Source organism: Tetrao urogallus (assembly GCF_951394365.1).
Source record: "Tetrao urogallus genome assembly, chromosome: 13".
NCBI classification, from domain to species: Eukaryota; Metazoa; Chordata; class Aves; order Galliformes; family Phasianidae; genus Tetrao; species Tetrao urogallus.
The window spans coordinates 5,200,973-5,217,679 of NC_136826.1; the positions used below are offsets into that span (position 1 = coordinate 5,200,973).

At 43.7% G+C, this 16,707-nt stretch overlaps 2 protein-coding genes across 2 annotated transcripts; one reads left to right on the forward strand and one right to left on the reverse strand.

Moving 5' to 3' along the window:
- Nucleotides 1–2,931: 2,931 nt before the first annotated feature.
- PSMD10 (proteasome 26S subunit, non-ATPase 10) lies at nucleotides 2,932–5,087 on the reverse strand (the record flags this gene model as incomplete). The annotated part of the gene is made up of 5 exons (XM_079541892.1): nucleotides 2,932–3,085; nucleotides 4,030–4,196; nucleotides 4,304–4,450; nucleotides 4,784–4,882; nucleotides 4,974–5,087. 5 exons carry the CDS (start codon nucleotides 5,085–5,087, stop codon nucleotides 2,932–2,934), a joined length of 681 nt encoding a protein of 226 aa, XP_079398018.1.
- A 906-nt stretch (nucleotides 5,088–5,993) lies between these two features.
- Nucleotides 5,994–15,589, forward strand: ATG4A (autophagy related 4A cysteine peptidase; the record flags this gene model as incomplete). Its single annotated transcript, XM_079542112.1, has 12 exons — nucleotides 5,994–6,102; nucleotides 7,179–7,250; nucleotides 7,691–7,789; nucleotides 8,786–8,887; nucleotides 9,684–9,756; nucleotides 11,046–11,125; nucleotides 11,932–12,119; nucleotides 12,232–12,310; nucleotides 13,119–13,264; nucleotides 14,279–14,335; nucleotides 15,154–15,265; nucleotides 15,525–15,589. Exons 3-12 carry the CDS (start codon nucleotides 7,729–7,731, stop codon nucleotides 15,587–15,589), a joined length of 963 nt encoding a protein of 320 aa, XP_079398238.1. The 5' UTR covers nucleotides 5,994–6,102; nucleotides 7,179–7,250; nucleotides 7,691–7,728.
- Nucleotides 15,590–16,707: the final 1,118 nt, after the last annotated feature.

Below are 16,707 nucleotides of genomic sequence, written 5' to 3' on the forward strand. Positions count from 1 at the left end.
GCAAAATCTGCAAACTCTAACCATGCAATTAGCTTTAGAGGCTTCATTAGTATTTTTTAGATTCGCACCCGCACAGTTTCATAGGCGTGCAACAACCTGTCACTGAGCATGATCAGTAACAGCAGGAGTGCCATGTGGGTGCCATTTCTTACCAATAATGATGTGTAATGAGGTAATTCAAATGAATGACTGGTCCAAGGAAGCTCGTTCCTTGGCTGACGCTAGCATTGATTTTGAATAGCTTTTCCTCAGATGCTCAAAGGCCTTTTTCTACTCTTGTCTTTCATGGACGAATACACACAACTCTCTTCATAGTTGTGCTAGTTCTAAAGTAACCTCCTGCATCGTGTCATATATTTTTGTTATTTGTATATTTCAGGTCTCCATGATACCAATGTGATTGCATGGGCAAAAGGGGGGAAATATATTATGTGGCCAGTATCATCAGTTTTCCTCATCTCTATACATTTCTCTGCATTTATTCCTCATACAACTCACCAGAGTACACCAGGATCTTATTCTGGTGACTCTGTATTAGCTGTACAATGTAATTGCAGACTTCCTAGACCACTGCATTTGCTAAAAAGTAGAACTTGCTCAAGTTATGTTAATGCTTTATATAAAACAAAGGACGGAAGGTCTTGATGAACAACCCCTCTCTTACTTCTACCCAGCACACTGCAATAGTTAAAAAACAATCCAACAAAACAAAAACCCAAAGAAACAAACGGAAAAAAGCAGAACAGATTGCTGGGGCTAAGGAAAATAACAAATACATTTGTTTGGGGTCTCCTAATACAGAAATGTTTCTGAAGCTTTCTCGCAGATGTTTGTCCTCATTATGAAGTTTCTCTTGTGTAAAATAACTTATAATAAAGAACAGGGCACTGTCTGTAGCTTTCCAGTGATACTTTTGGCAAAGCTCAAGCCAAATTAGATACTGATGCTATATGGCATGTAGCTCTAAAACCCTGCAGAGCTATGCAGAATGCAGTCTTTCAGAATTTGCCTTGGATGTTCCAAAAGTCTTTCCTGCATGCACCATTTATCTCCTCCTGAGGGAGCAAGGATCATTGCCATGGGAAGCAGTTATTAAGCCAACATTCGAGTCATCATCATCCAGGGATGTGGATTTACAGAGCTACAGAAATGGGGCAGTTTTAGATGTTTTTCTTTATTTCTTTTCTATACAAAGATCAAGGACCAACACAGAACTGTATCTTCAGCTTTTCTCAATTCAAGTTTTCAGCAGCATCTGCATAACACGTAAGAAACAACATTTACTCAGTCAAGTTTCTGCTTCTAACAATGCCTGCAGAGCCAGGGTTACTGTAAAAGCAAGCTTCTGCCACTGCTCACACCTGGTATTCTCAATGAAATTTAACTTGCATTTTTCTTTCTAGGATAGAGTAAGTAATTGGTAAAGATACCTCTTTAGTTTTAAGTTTCTGTCCTACTCATCAAAATGAAGTGCAAGAACTTAATTCCTATCAAGTAGACTGTAGGAACTGTAACCTTCTGCTTCAGCACTTCCTTGCAGCTGAAAAAAAACAAGACACCTCGTTCTATCTCCATACTGTCGAAGAGATGGCAGGCTTTCAGCTGACTTGCTCATTTTGTCCCACGCACAAAAGCTATTTTGGAAATATTGGTTTTGTTACACAAGTTTAATAAAGTTTTATAACATCACAGATTGCTCTTTAAGACAGTGTCTTTATTTCATAGAACTTCATCAGCATGATTTGTTCAGAAACTCACCCACCAGTGCTACAACAGATCTTACCAACGTCAGAACGGGATGCTGAAGCCCAGATCTTTTCTCTCTGTGCAGTTTTCCAGCCAGTCTGCCCCAAGCCTGTAGCACTGCATGGGACTGTTGTGGCCAACAGGTAGGACACAGCACTTGGTCTTGTTAAAGCACATACAATTGGCCTTAGCCCAGAGATCAGCCTGTCCAGATCCCACCGTAGAGTCTTCCTACTCTCAGGCAGATCCACAATTCCTCCCAGCTTGGTGTCACTCACAGACTCACTGGAGGTGCACCCCAACCCCTCGTTCAGATCATCAACAAAGATATTACACAGGGCCAGCCCTGGTACCGACTCTGGGAAACACCACTCATGACCAGCTGCCAGCTGGATTTAACTCCGTTCACTGCCCTCTGGGTCCAGCTGTCCAGCCAGCTTTTTTTATTTTGCAGTAAGTGTTCTCACCTCTATTGCTAAAAGCTCAAATACTGAATTTAATTCCAATCACATGAAAAAGCGACACACAAGAAAAGAAAATCCCAACCTCCCCCACATCAATTCAATCAGGGATTACCTGTACAAAACTAAGGGACAAATGAGTTAGTGACAAGCCCACGGAAGTTCTCAATGATCCCTATTAAAAAGCAGAGAATGTCTTTAATCCTCTCCTGGCCAAACAAACCCTTACACAATTGCAATCATCACAGAAGTTGCTAGGTTTTTTTTGTTTGTTTGTTTGTTTGTTTTTAATATCCTTCATGTAAAGATGCTTGCTTTGCATTTTTTAAGAATTCAGCAGGAAATCACCTTACAATCACACTTTATCCCTGAAATTATTACCTGAAGCACAGAGAGCAAGAATACCATTTTGAGACTCCCAAAGTTGTTTGAAAGAAATAATCCTAAACTGGACTGCAACACAGAAGGAATAACCTAAAGTATACAGATCATACAGTGAACTGAAACAAAACGGCAAGATATCAAAAATACATCAAAAGTAGTAAACTGTTTAATCAACAGGAAGTACAAATGACTGGCAGTATACTTTGAGCAAACCTAGACAGAAGACAGTTGAGTACCATGCTGATGCTCACATATGACATCCTTGTTGAACTATAGAAATACGAGGTTGGCAATCTTAAACAAAGCACAAAAGAGGAGACAGCCAGGCCAGAAGGCCCCACTAGCCCTCCGCCATTCTTTTAAGTATGGCTCCCAGGCCACCCTTTGCCACTTTCAGTGGGGTCAGCTCTTCTTTATTCTCAATGTGAATACTTGCACCATTAGACACCAGCAGCTTTGCCTCATCCACTCTCTCTTCATCGCAGGCTAAATGACTGCAATAAAAACAAGAAACCCACAGCCACTTTTAAGTAGTCCAAGCTTATGAAGAGCAATAATTACGCCTTGTCAAAACAAGAGCAAAACAAGAATGTTGTGGGGAACGAGGGGAGAGAAATCCTAGGAAAACAAAACCACACATGATCGACCACCTACAAAGACTTCAAAGCCTTGCTCTGCAGTCAGCAAAGATAAGGAGCACAAAATCCATAGTGAAATTGGAAAACAGTAATCTCTATTTGAATCAAAAGCAATAAAATAAATCGTAAAGAATTACTGTAAACACAGCAAGTGCTTTTTTTTCAATTTAGCATCCTACCCTGAAAATAAATGCATATGTTCTACAATAAACTGTGTTTTATGTATAGCAAAAATACCCTGCTCAATCTTATTCATGGCAAAATCTTGATTCCAATGCAACAAGACAGGTTTCTGACACCAACTTCAAAGCAGCTAAGGTTTCACTCTTACAGATTCAAACTGCTCTCTGAGGCAATAACAAACATTGGACTGGTTATACTTAAATTGCATGTCATTTTCCATAGAGAAGTGAGGAAAATTTCCAAAATTAGTTCTTACTTGGCAGGCCAGAGCAGGCAGCCTACAAGACCAGTTCCTTATGACTTTGATGTTATTAGCACGCTTTCTACCCCCTAGCGGAAATGGAATGCATTCCAAGTTATTACAAAAGGTGTTCTATATTTTATAATAGATGTAGTAACTAAAGTATGGATGTACAGACACACTTATGCAAAACACTAATTATTATTTTCTAAAATCTTTTTAAATTACACGGGGATGTGACACAAAGAAGTATTCTGAGGCTTCCTAAAGTTAAAAAGCAAATTTGAAGTGATGGAGTTTCATTTCATGGAAATTATGCTATACCCAAATCAAACATAAAGAAACCCCAAACCAACAAATAAACAAAATCACTTACAGGGGAGTGTTCCCTTCTGAGTCCTGTATGTTAACAGATGCATTGTGCCGCAGAAGAATCTGTATCATTTTTAGGTTGCCTTTGGCTGCTGCTCTATGCAATGGGGTAGATTCAAAATGATCTGTTGCATCTGGATCAGCCCCATTCTCTAACAGCATGACTGCAATCTGAAGGCATAGGAAGAGAAAAAGGGGAAAAAAACTGAAGAAAAGTTCATATAACCAAACACTTTTTCTGACGGCAACACCAACTCCAGCAGCACCGGCAGCCATACCTCCTGCTTATTTTTGGAGGCTGCGTAGTGCAGGGGCGTGCAGCCGTTCTGATTGACAGCATTGATGGGAGCCCCTTTGTCAATGAGGGCCTTCACGATCTCATCGCGGCCTGCCGATGCAGCAATGTGCAAGGGAGTCCAACCAGCCTGCAGAGGCAAGCACAGAAGTTATAACAGCAAAGACGTCACACAAGAAAACATAACCCCAGTGCAGAGCAGACTGCTCACCCGTCACACCGCACATAGCTGTAGCACTTGGCATTACTGTCGGCAGGCAGACAAGTCGTAGGCCCGCTCACAGCTCCGCACTCAGCCCCGACAGAAACCGCAGCCGCCCAGCAGAAACCACTTAGCTCAGCTGCGAGCGGCACCGCAAGGCACCTCCAGCACCAACAGCAGCGCTTACAGAAGATTTTTTTAAGAATAACAGAAATGGCTGAAAATCGTATCCAAATTTTTGCCCCGGGCCGCCTCACTCACGTCGTCCTTCTCGCCGACGGGCACGCCGAGCCCCAGCAGGAGATCCGCCACGGCCGTGCGTCCCGCCGAACAGGCCCAGTGCAGCGCGGTGCGGCGGTCCTGTGGAGAGGGAGCGGCGGTCAGCGGGCCCCGGGCCGCGCGGTTGCCCTGAGGGGACCCGCCCCCGCCGCGGCGCGCTCGGCCGGCTGACCTGGTCGGTGGCGGTGGCCAGGGCCCTGTCACGCAGCAGCTGGGCGCGCAGCTCCTCCAGGCGCCCGGCGTAGGCCAGGTTGCAGACCTCGACGTTGGACACCGCGCCCTCCATGCCGGCCGGCAGCCCGCCCCACCGACAGGGCGGCGCCCCGCCCCGCGGGCCGGCCAATCAGCGGGGCGCCGTGCCGAATCCGCCGATCGCGCCCGTAGGCCGCCTCCGCGCCGCGGGGATTGCCGGGATTTGTAGTCCGCTCGGCGGAACGCGGCGCGCCGCCACTCGGCGGCGGAACTACAGCTCCCGGAGCGCCCCGCGCGGCCTCCGCGTCGGACCTCCGCGTCGGGCCGAGGAGGAGGATGGTGACGGCGGGAGGATGGAGTCAGGTGAGGGGCGGCGGGACGGGGCCGCGGGGAGAGGGGAAGCGGCGGGATCGGGGCGAGCCGCGCGCAGCGGGATCGCTGAGGTAAACCCAGCCGGCCTCGGCGCGAGGCCCGCGCCTCGGGGCGGGACGTCGGGGCCTTCCGGCCGGGGCGGGAGCCGGGCACGGCGCCGTCAGCTCCGGGAAGCGCGGTCCGCGAGGGCTTGCCGGGCGGATCCGGGAGCTGCCGTCCAGCCGTGCGGGCGGGGCGGCTGTGTGGCAGCTGCGGGCGCTGTGCCGCTCTCACGCTCTCACGCGGCGCCGTCGTTCTTCCTGCGTGAGGAGCGGCGTAGGATCGCGTCTGCTTCGGCTTCACGCTTGCGGTCGGCGCTGTTTCTTCAGGTTGACGTCTGAAAGACAACGACCGAGGGGCATTTTTACTCTTCCAACGAGCCCCGCTTTAGTCATGAAAGAAAAAGAAAAAAAAAAACCAAAACCCTGCAGCGATCGGACTTCCTTCTCTAATCGGTATTAATTACCGTTAGCCCATGACGCAGGCAGACCCTCCTCCCCTCCCTCCCTCCGCAGCCGGGCCGTGCGGCGGCAGCCATGTCGTGCTGTCGGAGCGGGGCGGGGGCTGAGCTGCCCTGTTGTACTCAGTTCTGTCCAGGTATGAAAACCAGATCACTATTCTGTCGGAATACTTAGAAGAATTTCCCGACACCGATGAGCCGGTGTGGATTCTGGGAAGGCAGCACCACCTGAACGAAGGTAACTCTAACGTGAAGACTCTTCTGTGACATGCTGGTTGTGGTGCAGCAGCAGCTCCTCCCTGGAAACAAAACCCCCAGCTGTAGGTAGTGGTACTCGGCCCTGAACGAAACCCCGTGTCGCTGTCTGTCACTGCTGGTGCAGAGACTGCACGACTGGTGGAGGTGTGAGTTCGGTCCCTGCCCATCACCAGACACTTCAGAAATTAAAACAAATCTGCAGGGAATGGTTGGTATTGCTGATGTTATTTACCCTCGAGGGGAGCTGTCTGTCAGCTGTAAAGTGAGATTTCAAAATCATCAGCACAATAAAAAATAATAATCTGAGGCGTGTGCTGTAATTTGGTGAAAAGCAACGTTAGCTTTAGCTATTGTATATGATTCAGAACTGAGTTTTGCTCCTTGGGGAGGGGACAAGGGCGTAACCCTATGTTACATGTCAGTGGTGGCAGCTGTTATTGCAGCCATGGTATTGGGACAGCCAAGGGTCCTGTGCTCAGCCTTGGTGGGCTGAGAGATCCTTTGAAAGGCCAGTGGGTCTGAGCACAGCTCAGAGAGAAAGCAGCAGGTAAGAGCTTAAGAAATCTTTGTGAGCCTTTGGGAGAATTCTGTAAGTGTATATTTAAAAAAAAAAAAGAAAAAAGAAAACAAGAAGAGACAAGAAAGAATTAATTAAGTCAGGTGGGACTTTCAAGAAATAACAGTATATTGGGTTTAGAAGTGATGCATAATTCTATGCTGTTTGGCACGTAGAAATTTTTCACCTTAACTTGCTTTACCAGTTCTTTCCTAAGGACGTAGTTCTCCATAGCATTTCATTCAAGCTAGGCAGAATCATTCCAAACACCTTTTACAACTTCATTGCCTGGTAATTATTTCATTCTTAACAATCCAACTTTAATTAAAAGTCTACAAAAGTTCTCAGGTTTAAAAGGCTAAAAAAGCATCTAAGTATTAAAGACCTTATATGTAGAAGTTAAGAGGAGTCATCTGTGAACACTTTATATAGGCTATGTAGGAATGACTAGAATTCTCCAGTTCTAAAAGTTTATTTCTTTCCTTTTAAAAACATTCCAGACAAATCTAAGTTACTGTTGGATGTCAGTGCTCGTCTCTGGTTTACGTATAGAAGGAAGTTTTCTCCTATTGGTGAGTATACTGCAGACCTGTTGCCTCATTAAAATTAAATAGCAGGAGTAGGGATGGCCTCATGGACTGACAAATGATTTTTACGTTATTATGTTTTAAGCATTGCTGTAATTGTTTATTCAAACAGCATATTGAAGTTATTAAAATCTATGTGTGCTTACACCTGCACGTAATCAGGTGCTCATGTTTGTACAGCAAGCAGTGCATATCTGTGAGTGTTGTTGAAGAATGCAGAGTAAGTCAACTCCACAAGGAGTACATAAACCTTATTTGTGCTGCGTAGAGATTAGAGCAGCAGTGTGGAAATAAAAGCATTGCATCCACAGGACAGTTACTGCGCATTTCAGCAGACCTAACTGGGCTCTTACACTCTGACAGTTTCTCTGTGGTTCTGCCTCCAGTTCAAAGCCCGTATTAATTGTGATGAACCTTCCTAATAGGAGGCACCGGTCCTTCGTCTGACTCTGGCTGGGGATGTATGCTGAGATGTGGGCAGATGATGCTGGCACAGGCACTGATCTGCAGGCATTTAGGAAGAGGTGTGTACTGCTTCTGAGTGAACATCTGTATTGTCTGGAGACCACGTTCCTTCAGTGCGTGTGTGTGTAGTATTCCATAAAAGCACAAAACCCAGATTTATTAATGAGACCTTATTTGGTGCTTTGGTAAAAGTTACTGATGAATTAATCTTGTCTGACTGGGTGAAATCATAGCAGCTTTAAGCAGGGAAATAGAGAGAATAGACAGGGAATCCTGCTGCTCTCCTTAACTAAGGAAACTGCCCCTATTAGAGGCAGAAGCAGACATGGCAGAGCTGTTGTGGATTTGCTGTGTGAGAGGACTTTCCAGTATGGACCTTGTATTGTTATTTGATGTATGTCTACAAATCTCACAAGATTTAAATAGAGCACGTGGTTTTAAATTACCTTGGAAGCTCACAGTTACTGTGAGCAGTAGTACAGCAGTAGCTCTCAGTGCTCAGCAGCCATCAGTCAGAATAAGTCTGCAGTTGATGACATCTTTGCCATTTAGCCTATGATGATAAAGGACAGCTTAAAGGAAATAGCAAACTGTGAGTTCTAGACATTCTCAACAAAATGTAAATTTTAGAGATGAATTGTATGCAGGTTGCTCTGAAAGTAATGCCTCCTGTTTATTTCCACGTGGTGTGCTCACACCCACTGTTTGGTCTCCAGAGACATTCAGCAAGTGTCAATGAATGACTGGATGCCATTTTTTTCTGCATGGAAGAATTCAGTCCCACCCCTTTGCTTCATCCTCACTTCCATGTCAGATGCCATGCTGTCACACGGCAGCAAAATGGAATGGGATATTGGTGGGAATCATGGAGTCATTAAGGTTGGAGAAAACCTCTCAGATCACCAACTCCGACATCATAAAATAGGAGGCATTGCTTTCAGAGCAGCCCTCGTGGATTACTCTTGTACCACCTGGCTTTGTGGCTCACTACTCTCCAGAAATTTGATCAGGATAATGGAAAATTTTGTTTTTTTAATCTTTGTGTTTCCTCTCAGACTGGCAATGGGAAAAACACAAAGAACAACCAGAAGAATATCACAGAATCCTCCGATGCTTTCTAGACAGGAAGGATTGCTGTTATTCCATCCACCAGATGGGTAAGAACAGACTTTCTGTTTCTTTTTCTACTGAAATTCCTACTGTAATTTGAAATCTGTTAATTCGTAACTCTAAGTGGTGGTTATGAAGGCAGTGTGTATTTAGATATAAAAATGCATGTAGATGGCTATGGGGTATAATAGCACAGAAATGCAATTCACTGAGACTAAATAAATGCACGTGCTAGAATATGTCCCTTGATAAACTATGTAAGCCTTGGGTACCAGGGTCAGTAATATTAGAATAGACAGTTATGGAGCTTATTGATGTAATCTGTAATAATTTGTAATAATTATTTGTAAATCTTACTGTTGTTCAGAAACTTTATTAAAGGAACTGCCAGTACTTGAAGGGAGCTTATAAGCAGGAGGGTGATGGCTGATAGTCGGAACAGGGAATGGCTTTAAACAAAAATTCTTTATTCTGAGAGGGTGGTGAGGCCCTGGCACTGCTGCTCAGAGCTGTGGGTGCCCCATCCCTGGAGGTGCTCAAGGCCACACTGGATGGGGCCCTGAACGGCCTGGGGGGCAGCCAGCCGACAGCACAGCTTGGAGCTTGATGGGCTTTAAGGTCCCTTCCAACCCAAGCATTCTGTGGCTTTATGGTCCCGTGAACTGACAACAGGAAGGGTTTGAAAAAAGCGTAGGTTGTGAAAATAATTGTTATTGCTAAATACTGTTTGCAGTTACTCAAAACTTCTTTAACCATGGCATTGAATACTTTTTGTTATTGGATTCTTTGTGATCTCTCTTCTTCTGTGTTTGCGGTTTGTTTTTTTCCCCTTCACAAAAACAGCACAGATGGGTGTTGGAGAGGGGAAATCGATTGGAGAGTGGTTTGGACCAAATACAGTTGCTCAAGTATTAAAGTAAGTCAGATCCTACCAGCTCATTCAGAATATATTCCCTCAGGGCACCTGGCTCAGAGATCAGGATACGGCCTAGGCAGGGTTTTAAAGGCTGCATCTGCCTGTCTCAGAATCAGGGATACATTTACTGTGTGTTTACAAGTGCAACGTGGGATACAGTGGGCAGAAACTGAATTGGGAATGGGTGAGCTCTAGATTTTAGTGCAGTGAGAGCCTGGAAAAGAGAACCTTGAAGTTGTTCCCAGCTGCTCTGCTGCCTGTGTGCCCTAATCAGTAGCCACCACAGATGTCTGCTTCTTTCTGCATAGAGGCACAGCTTTAGCTGGTCAGGAGCTCTACCAGGTAGGTTAGGCTGGCAGTGTGAAACCTCAGAGGGAAGCCAGCTGGGCCAAGGGGGAACTGAACTGCAATTGCTCATTTTCTGGGGAGCAGTTGTGCCAACCACAAAAGATGGGGCAGGTCCTCAGAGTCTCGAAGTCTTAGAAGAGCTGGCTTTGCCCAGTTCTTGGAGGGATAAGGGGGATATGTAACCTGACATTGAGGCTGCAGGTCTTCAGTGCTCAGCAGCAGTTCTTTGCAGCCTTGGGACAGGAACGTGTTCTGGAGAAAGGGAGGAGTTGAAGCACATTCTGAACCCCAGCACTTCTCACTGATAAGTTCTTCGTGGGTTAGTGCTCACATCTGGGTTTTTCTGGCTTATTTCAAAGAGCTGACTCTGCCTGTGCAGTTTCAGGCTGTAGCTCCCTTTCCCAGAGGTCTGGATTTCACACAAATGAACAGAAACCTCTGTATCCCACCTAACTTTTGGATGCCCGGATTCCTTTAGCTTTTAATGTCCAATTCTACTTTGCACACACACACAAATAGTTCCACTGAATTCAGTAGAACTTATGCGAAAAATTAATGTGCAAAGCTGGCAAAGGAAATTCTTCCTTTTCTGGATGATGACAGGCATGATGGGCAAGATTCCATGGCGTAGGCTGTTAAATGCAATACAAAGTAGCAAACTTAATTACCTGGTGGAGCTGTTACTGCAGCTGGCAATGAGACAAAACAGTTTTCACATTGTACAGTGTATATGCTTTTCCTGGTACCACTCAGTATCTATTTTTCCAAATATATTAAATGTTTAATATCCAAAGATTACTCCTTATTGCACCAAGACTTTCAAAAATCCAACAAGTTTGCTTTTCCAAAGGAGAAAGCTTTTAATTGCTCAAGAATCACCTGTTTTTTCTGAGTGTAAGCACCCTCTTGGGCTAACCAGGTCATGTTAATTTGTTCTCTAGGAAGCTCGCTTTATTTGATGAATGGAATTCATTAGCTGTTTATGTATCTATGGACAACACAGTGGTCATTGAAGACATCAGTAAGTGAAACATCAGTACTCCTGTAGCTGTTTCTGATAAGACTTCATTGTCCCAAATGTATCAAAACATGAAGAAAAACTTCAGGGCCACCTGTATTCCTTCCTGGTGTAAGAAAAGGGATAAAAAAAATCACAAACTCAAGTTTGCATGTCCAAAACTAAAGCCACTGTGCAGCTGGGGAGAAGACAAAGATGGTCTGTGCTATCTAAACTCTTAGCCCAGAGATGGAATGAGGTTGCAGCTTATGTAAATTGGTTTTAATGCAGGGTTTGTGAAAGAGTTGTGCTTTTTGTAGGCAAAAAAAGAAAGCAGCAGCAGATCCTAGCACTGAGAAATGCACGGCCGTGCTTAATTTACAGTCCTAAGAAAGGTGGATTCACAAGTGAAGCTTAACCACAGTCCACTTCTACTTCAGTCCCTGTTTCCTTTATGCTCACATCGCTGGGTGCAAAGAGTTCCTCCAGGAGTTCCTGACGTCATCATCTCTGCCGTTTCATTTCTGTGATGTTTTACAGACAGGTCTTGAGCATATTATAATACCAACATATAATAGTAACTGTCATAAATGTCAGGCTTAAATTTTCATCTCCCAGTCATCAGTGCAGTGTCTCACTCCGATGTGCCAGCACAGACTGGCTGCTAGAATTACTTCCGCTAAACAGCTACAATTAATTTCTGTGCTCTGCTCATTTTATCTTGGGAGCTCTGTGAAGATCTCTGGCACAGCAGCCTGATTTATCTCAGAGAGGAAGATGTACTTTGTGTTCCTTTGTGCACCGACTGATTTCAGGTTTTATTCCCACAGAGAAGATGTGCTGGTCCCCTCCCCAGAGCAGCAGCACAGCCCACAGCAGTGCACATTTGCACAGAAGTGCTCTCGGCCGGAACAGGAACACAGCAGGACTCTGCACAGGCTGGAAGCCCCTCTTGCTTATTATACCTCTACGTCTAGGGATAAATCACATAAATCCAGTATATATTGATGCATTTAAAGTAAGTTTTTTTTCCCCAATGAACGGGTTGTTATCGTCAAATAAGTTCAAGTATCTGTCAGATCAGTAAACAAATCAACTATAATTTCCTTTTCTACCCTTTGAATTCCTAGGAATGCTTTAAGATGCCACAGTCTTTGGGAGCATTAGGAGGGAAACCAAATAATGCCTATTATTTCATAGGATTTTTAGGTAAGGAAAAAGGGAAACTTACTCAAAATATGCATTTGATCAAAAGAGAAATTTCTGGGGGAAGAGTGCATGCGGTTTAATTATGAATCTCTAAAGTAAAGAAAAGTCAGAGCACAGTCAAAGAGATGAAGAAACGTACCTAAAGGATTTCAGCAACAGCATGATGTGTTCCTTTACAGAAGCAGAAAGGTAACAGCAAAGCTGGGTGCAAAAGGAAGTAATGACAGGCAAAAACAGCGATGCCGATAGCATTCGACAAGTATATTGGGCAACTGTCACTTCTCTCATTTTCTTGTATTTCAAATGTGTTCTGATAGTGGTGTCTTTTCCACCTTTTTGCAGATCTTATTGTATCATTTTTAATTGTTGTAAATACAGTCATCCAGATTTTGGCCCATAGTTTTATGGACCTTTTGTTCTTTTGTAAAACCTGAGCTGTTTTAGGCATTTTTGTTCCAATTTCTGAATGAATGCCTAATGGGATTGCAGATTTAATTTCTGGCCCTCCTGTATCTTTTGATCTTGGAATGTTAGGGATTACAGCAGTTGAGATTTTAAAAAAAGAAAGAACTGGATCTCGCATGGGAAAAGGAAAGTATGTGAGAAAGGTAGAACGTACCAACCAGAAAATCTGAGTAATAGGTCACAATAGAAAGTTACAGTAAATGTCCTGTGGAAACATTGCGCCTAAGCGTTCTCCTTAGGAATCCCTAAACAGAAGACCTGGATAAATTGTCACTGTCAGTGTTAACTTAGTGCTCATTAAAGTCACTTGTTTGTTTTCAACATATGGGTGTCATCCATACAGGCAATGAGCTGATCTATTTGGACCCTCACACCACCCAAAGCTTTGTAGATTCAGAAGAGAACGGCACAGTTGATGACCAGAGCTTCCACTGCCAGCAAGCCCCCCACAGAATGAAGATCATGAATTTGGACCCTTCAGTAGCTTTAGTAGGTGTTAGAAAGTAACAAATGCACATATTTTATTTCAAACTAAGGGCAAGAAGTGTTTCTTGAATAGGATCGAGATCACAAAGCTGTCTTTTATCAACATGTAGCATCAAGATCACATAGCTGCTTCTTCAACACATAGCTGTCTCTACATTAACTACATAGGATGCATTAATCTCAGGTCACACAGGCACTGTCTGTCTGCATGGCAGGGAGCTACCTTCAGTTTCTTTGCTGAGTGCATTTACTGTGTGCAAGCAGCATGTGTGTAGTAGGTAAAGGAATGGAATCAGGCTTACTTGTTTTATTCTGTTGCTGTCTTATAAGCTTTGTCACTCTGGCCAAGTTATTCATTACATCGTAATATAAATATCTGTCAATGGAATTATTTGCAAAGTCACCCAACATACATTACAGCGTTCTGTAGGCACCTGTTGTATCTGAAGAAATGAAATGTGACCCCGTGCCATTATCCTCTGGTGGGGATTTGGCAGTTGTCACCTATGAGATGTGTGTCCATAGCTTTTAACAAGACACCAGCGTCTTTCAGTCACTGACATATTGCTGTTATTACTGCTACTTCTAGAAAGTATTTTCATTTTTGTAAAATACTTACCTATGTAACTCTGCAACATCTGGAAAAATGCAGTGAGCCAGACAAAGGCAGAATGAAGAAGAAATATTTCCAGCACAGGTACCATACGGAAAATGATCCTTAGGTTGTTCTTTATGTGAGGCTGATGCCTGGGCTGTTGGAGCTGGCTGTGGCTCCATGACAGCACACAGCAGCTGCTGCTGCATGTTTTTGATGGACTGGTTTGCTGGGGTTTGCAGGGCCTTGTGCCACTCTTGGGGTCTTGCCCTGAACTGCCACATATTTGGGGTCTTTCGTTGAGCAGCCATAGGGGGAATCAGCATATTGCTGCTCACACTGCTTTACCTGCTGCACTGCGGATTTGTAATTTGCAAATAACACTCTGTTGTATTTTTGTTGTTTGCTTTTTCCCCCCTCAGGGCTTCTTTTGCAAAGAAGAATGTGATTTTGATAACTGGTGCAGTCTCGTACAAAAGGTAACAGTGGCAAGTGACCATCTTTGTTCACTCTGTAGGAATTCATGGTTTTGGTTGGTTGTTGGTTGTTTTTTTTTCCTAAACCAGAAACTCCCATTACATTTATCTCTGTTTTCACATGAAAAGAGCCATGGAGAAGAATGCATTAACACATCGGGGCTGTGCTGTTAAGCAGAAGTTGTTCAGTGCTTTGGCAGCCAGGATCCCTGCCACTTGAAAAATGGGTGGAAACAGCTACCCTTAAAGGGGTACCTTTAAACCTCTAAAGGCATTTCTGTGAAACAAACAAAAAAAAGCAAACAGCTGAGGAAAGCAGTTTGTATATAACTAATATGTATCAGGAGGTGACATCTCTTTGAAGAGCTGTAGCACTTGGCTTCAGTAACAGCCTGCTTCTGCTGATCAAAACTCATCTTCCAAATCTGTTGGTTTTTTTGGAGCTGATCTGTCTTTTATCGCAGAGTTCCACACAGGTACTTTTCTTCTAAGAGGCAGAAAACATTGAGCATTCTTGGTGTCTGCTGCTACATGTAAACAAAATCACAGGTGTATAGAAATCAAAACTGGTTATAAGACAGTGATATCTTGTAGTACAGTTCAAGAGATCTGTCTGCCAGGTGTGTTTTTAACAAGGAAAGTGTTAGAAATCTATGGTACTCAAAATATAACAGGACCTCACAGTATGCCTCACAAAAGCATAAAGCCTTTGTTTCCTGATAGATACACGTAGTGAAAGGATGTTTTTATTGAACAGACACTTAACTGTGCTTCAGGGTTCTCTCAAGGCAGCATTTAAAGTGAAAGTATTCTGTCTTCAGGAGATTCTAAAGCAGCAGAGCCTTCGAATGTTTGAGCTCGTCCAGAAGCACCCGCCCCACTGGCCTCCATTCATACCTCCAACGAAGCCAGAAGTGACAACTACAGGAGCAGGTATGGTGTGGGCTGAGAGCCCTCCTGTGCAGCTCAGTGTCCCTCCTTAGCAAAGAGAAGAACAGTCGCAGGTGGAATAGCTGTGCTTTCCTAATCAAGCAGTACCTATCTGCCCCCTGTCCAAACAGTCCATACAACTGCCAGCACAGATTTACTTATTTTTATCACTCTTACAAGATATTTTCTGCAATGCGTTTTCCAAAGTTTTTTCTTTTAGGTAAATAGTCAGGCACTACTGAGCATTACTTCTGTTTTGCAGAACTCATTGAATCTACTGACAAGCTGTTTGAATTGGAAGAAGAATTTGAAATCCTGAGTGTATGAAGGAAACTGCGGTGACTCTTCTGAGTACTGAACGCATTGCTAATATCACTGCATTGACTTACAGCCATGTTAGCCCCAAAGTGCCTGAAGTTATGGAAAAAACAGAGCACAGAATCCGAGTAGCATCCAAAACTCCACCGACAGTTTAACAAGAGCTTCCCCAGATGGAAAGGCAATAAAAGCTCTTGTAGTAAGATGCTTAATGGGAATCTCTTTTCAATATCTTACCTGAAGACAAACAGGCCTTTGAGATTAAGGCAAAAATAAGCAAGTCGCTGGGCTCTTTGTTTGGAGAAAGGGATAACCCAAATGGATATTTCTTGCTCTCGAAATAATGCAATAGTTTAGTTCTTAAAGCAAAACAGTCTTCAATTAAGGAGGATGTTTACTTCTGTTCCCTCCTGTGGGCTGCATCATAGGAAAAAATACGTTGTCTTGTTTAAAAGATCGACTGGATCATGAGAAAATTGTTTCCTTGTTAAATATTTTAACATGTATCTGAGCAACCACACTTTATTACAAAAATGTTTCTGTAAAAGGAACTGTGTCTGATGTATACATTTTGCAATAGCCTTCCTGCTTCTGGGAGACCTCGAGAGGAACGGGAGACTCAAGACAGTTGATACAGATCACAACCACTGTTATTTCACATATTTCACCTTGACCTTAACATCAAAATCATTAAAACTTAGGTTATTTCTTTCAGAGCTAAAAAGAGTCAAAGGTGGTTTAACTGTACCTTATTTATTTTAAAGTAGATTTACACAGACTTCTGTTATAGCACTTTATCTGTGCATCTAATAAATTTCTTAAGCTTTTCATAGGTTGTATGCTGCTATATTTTGTTAATTTGTTTGTGTGAAATAAATGCAAAGCAGGCTATGTTAAGACTTAATATATACACATAGACAGATTACATCACTGTTACTTGAGTTATTGCCTTTTGAGATCTGTTGTGGTCTAAGTGCCTTAATGTTACAGGTTGATCAGAGCAGCCTGGGCGGTTGTGTTTCTAAAAGGCAGAGTATCTCTCTAGCAGCCCTAAGAAGAACACTTAATTTAAGGCAAAGATCTTTTACTCCATGCTAAAGGTCTACCAGGCAGTCCCCAGGGTGGTC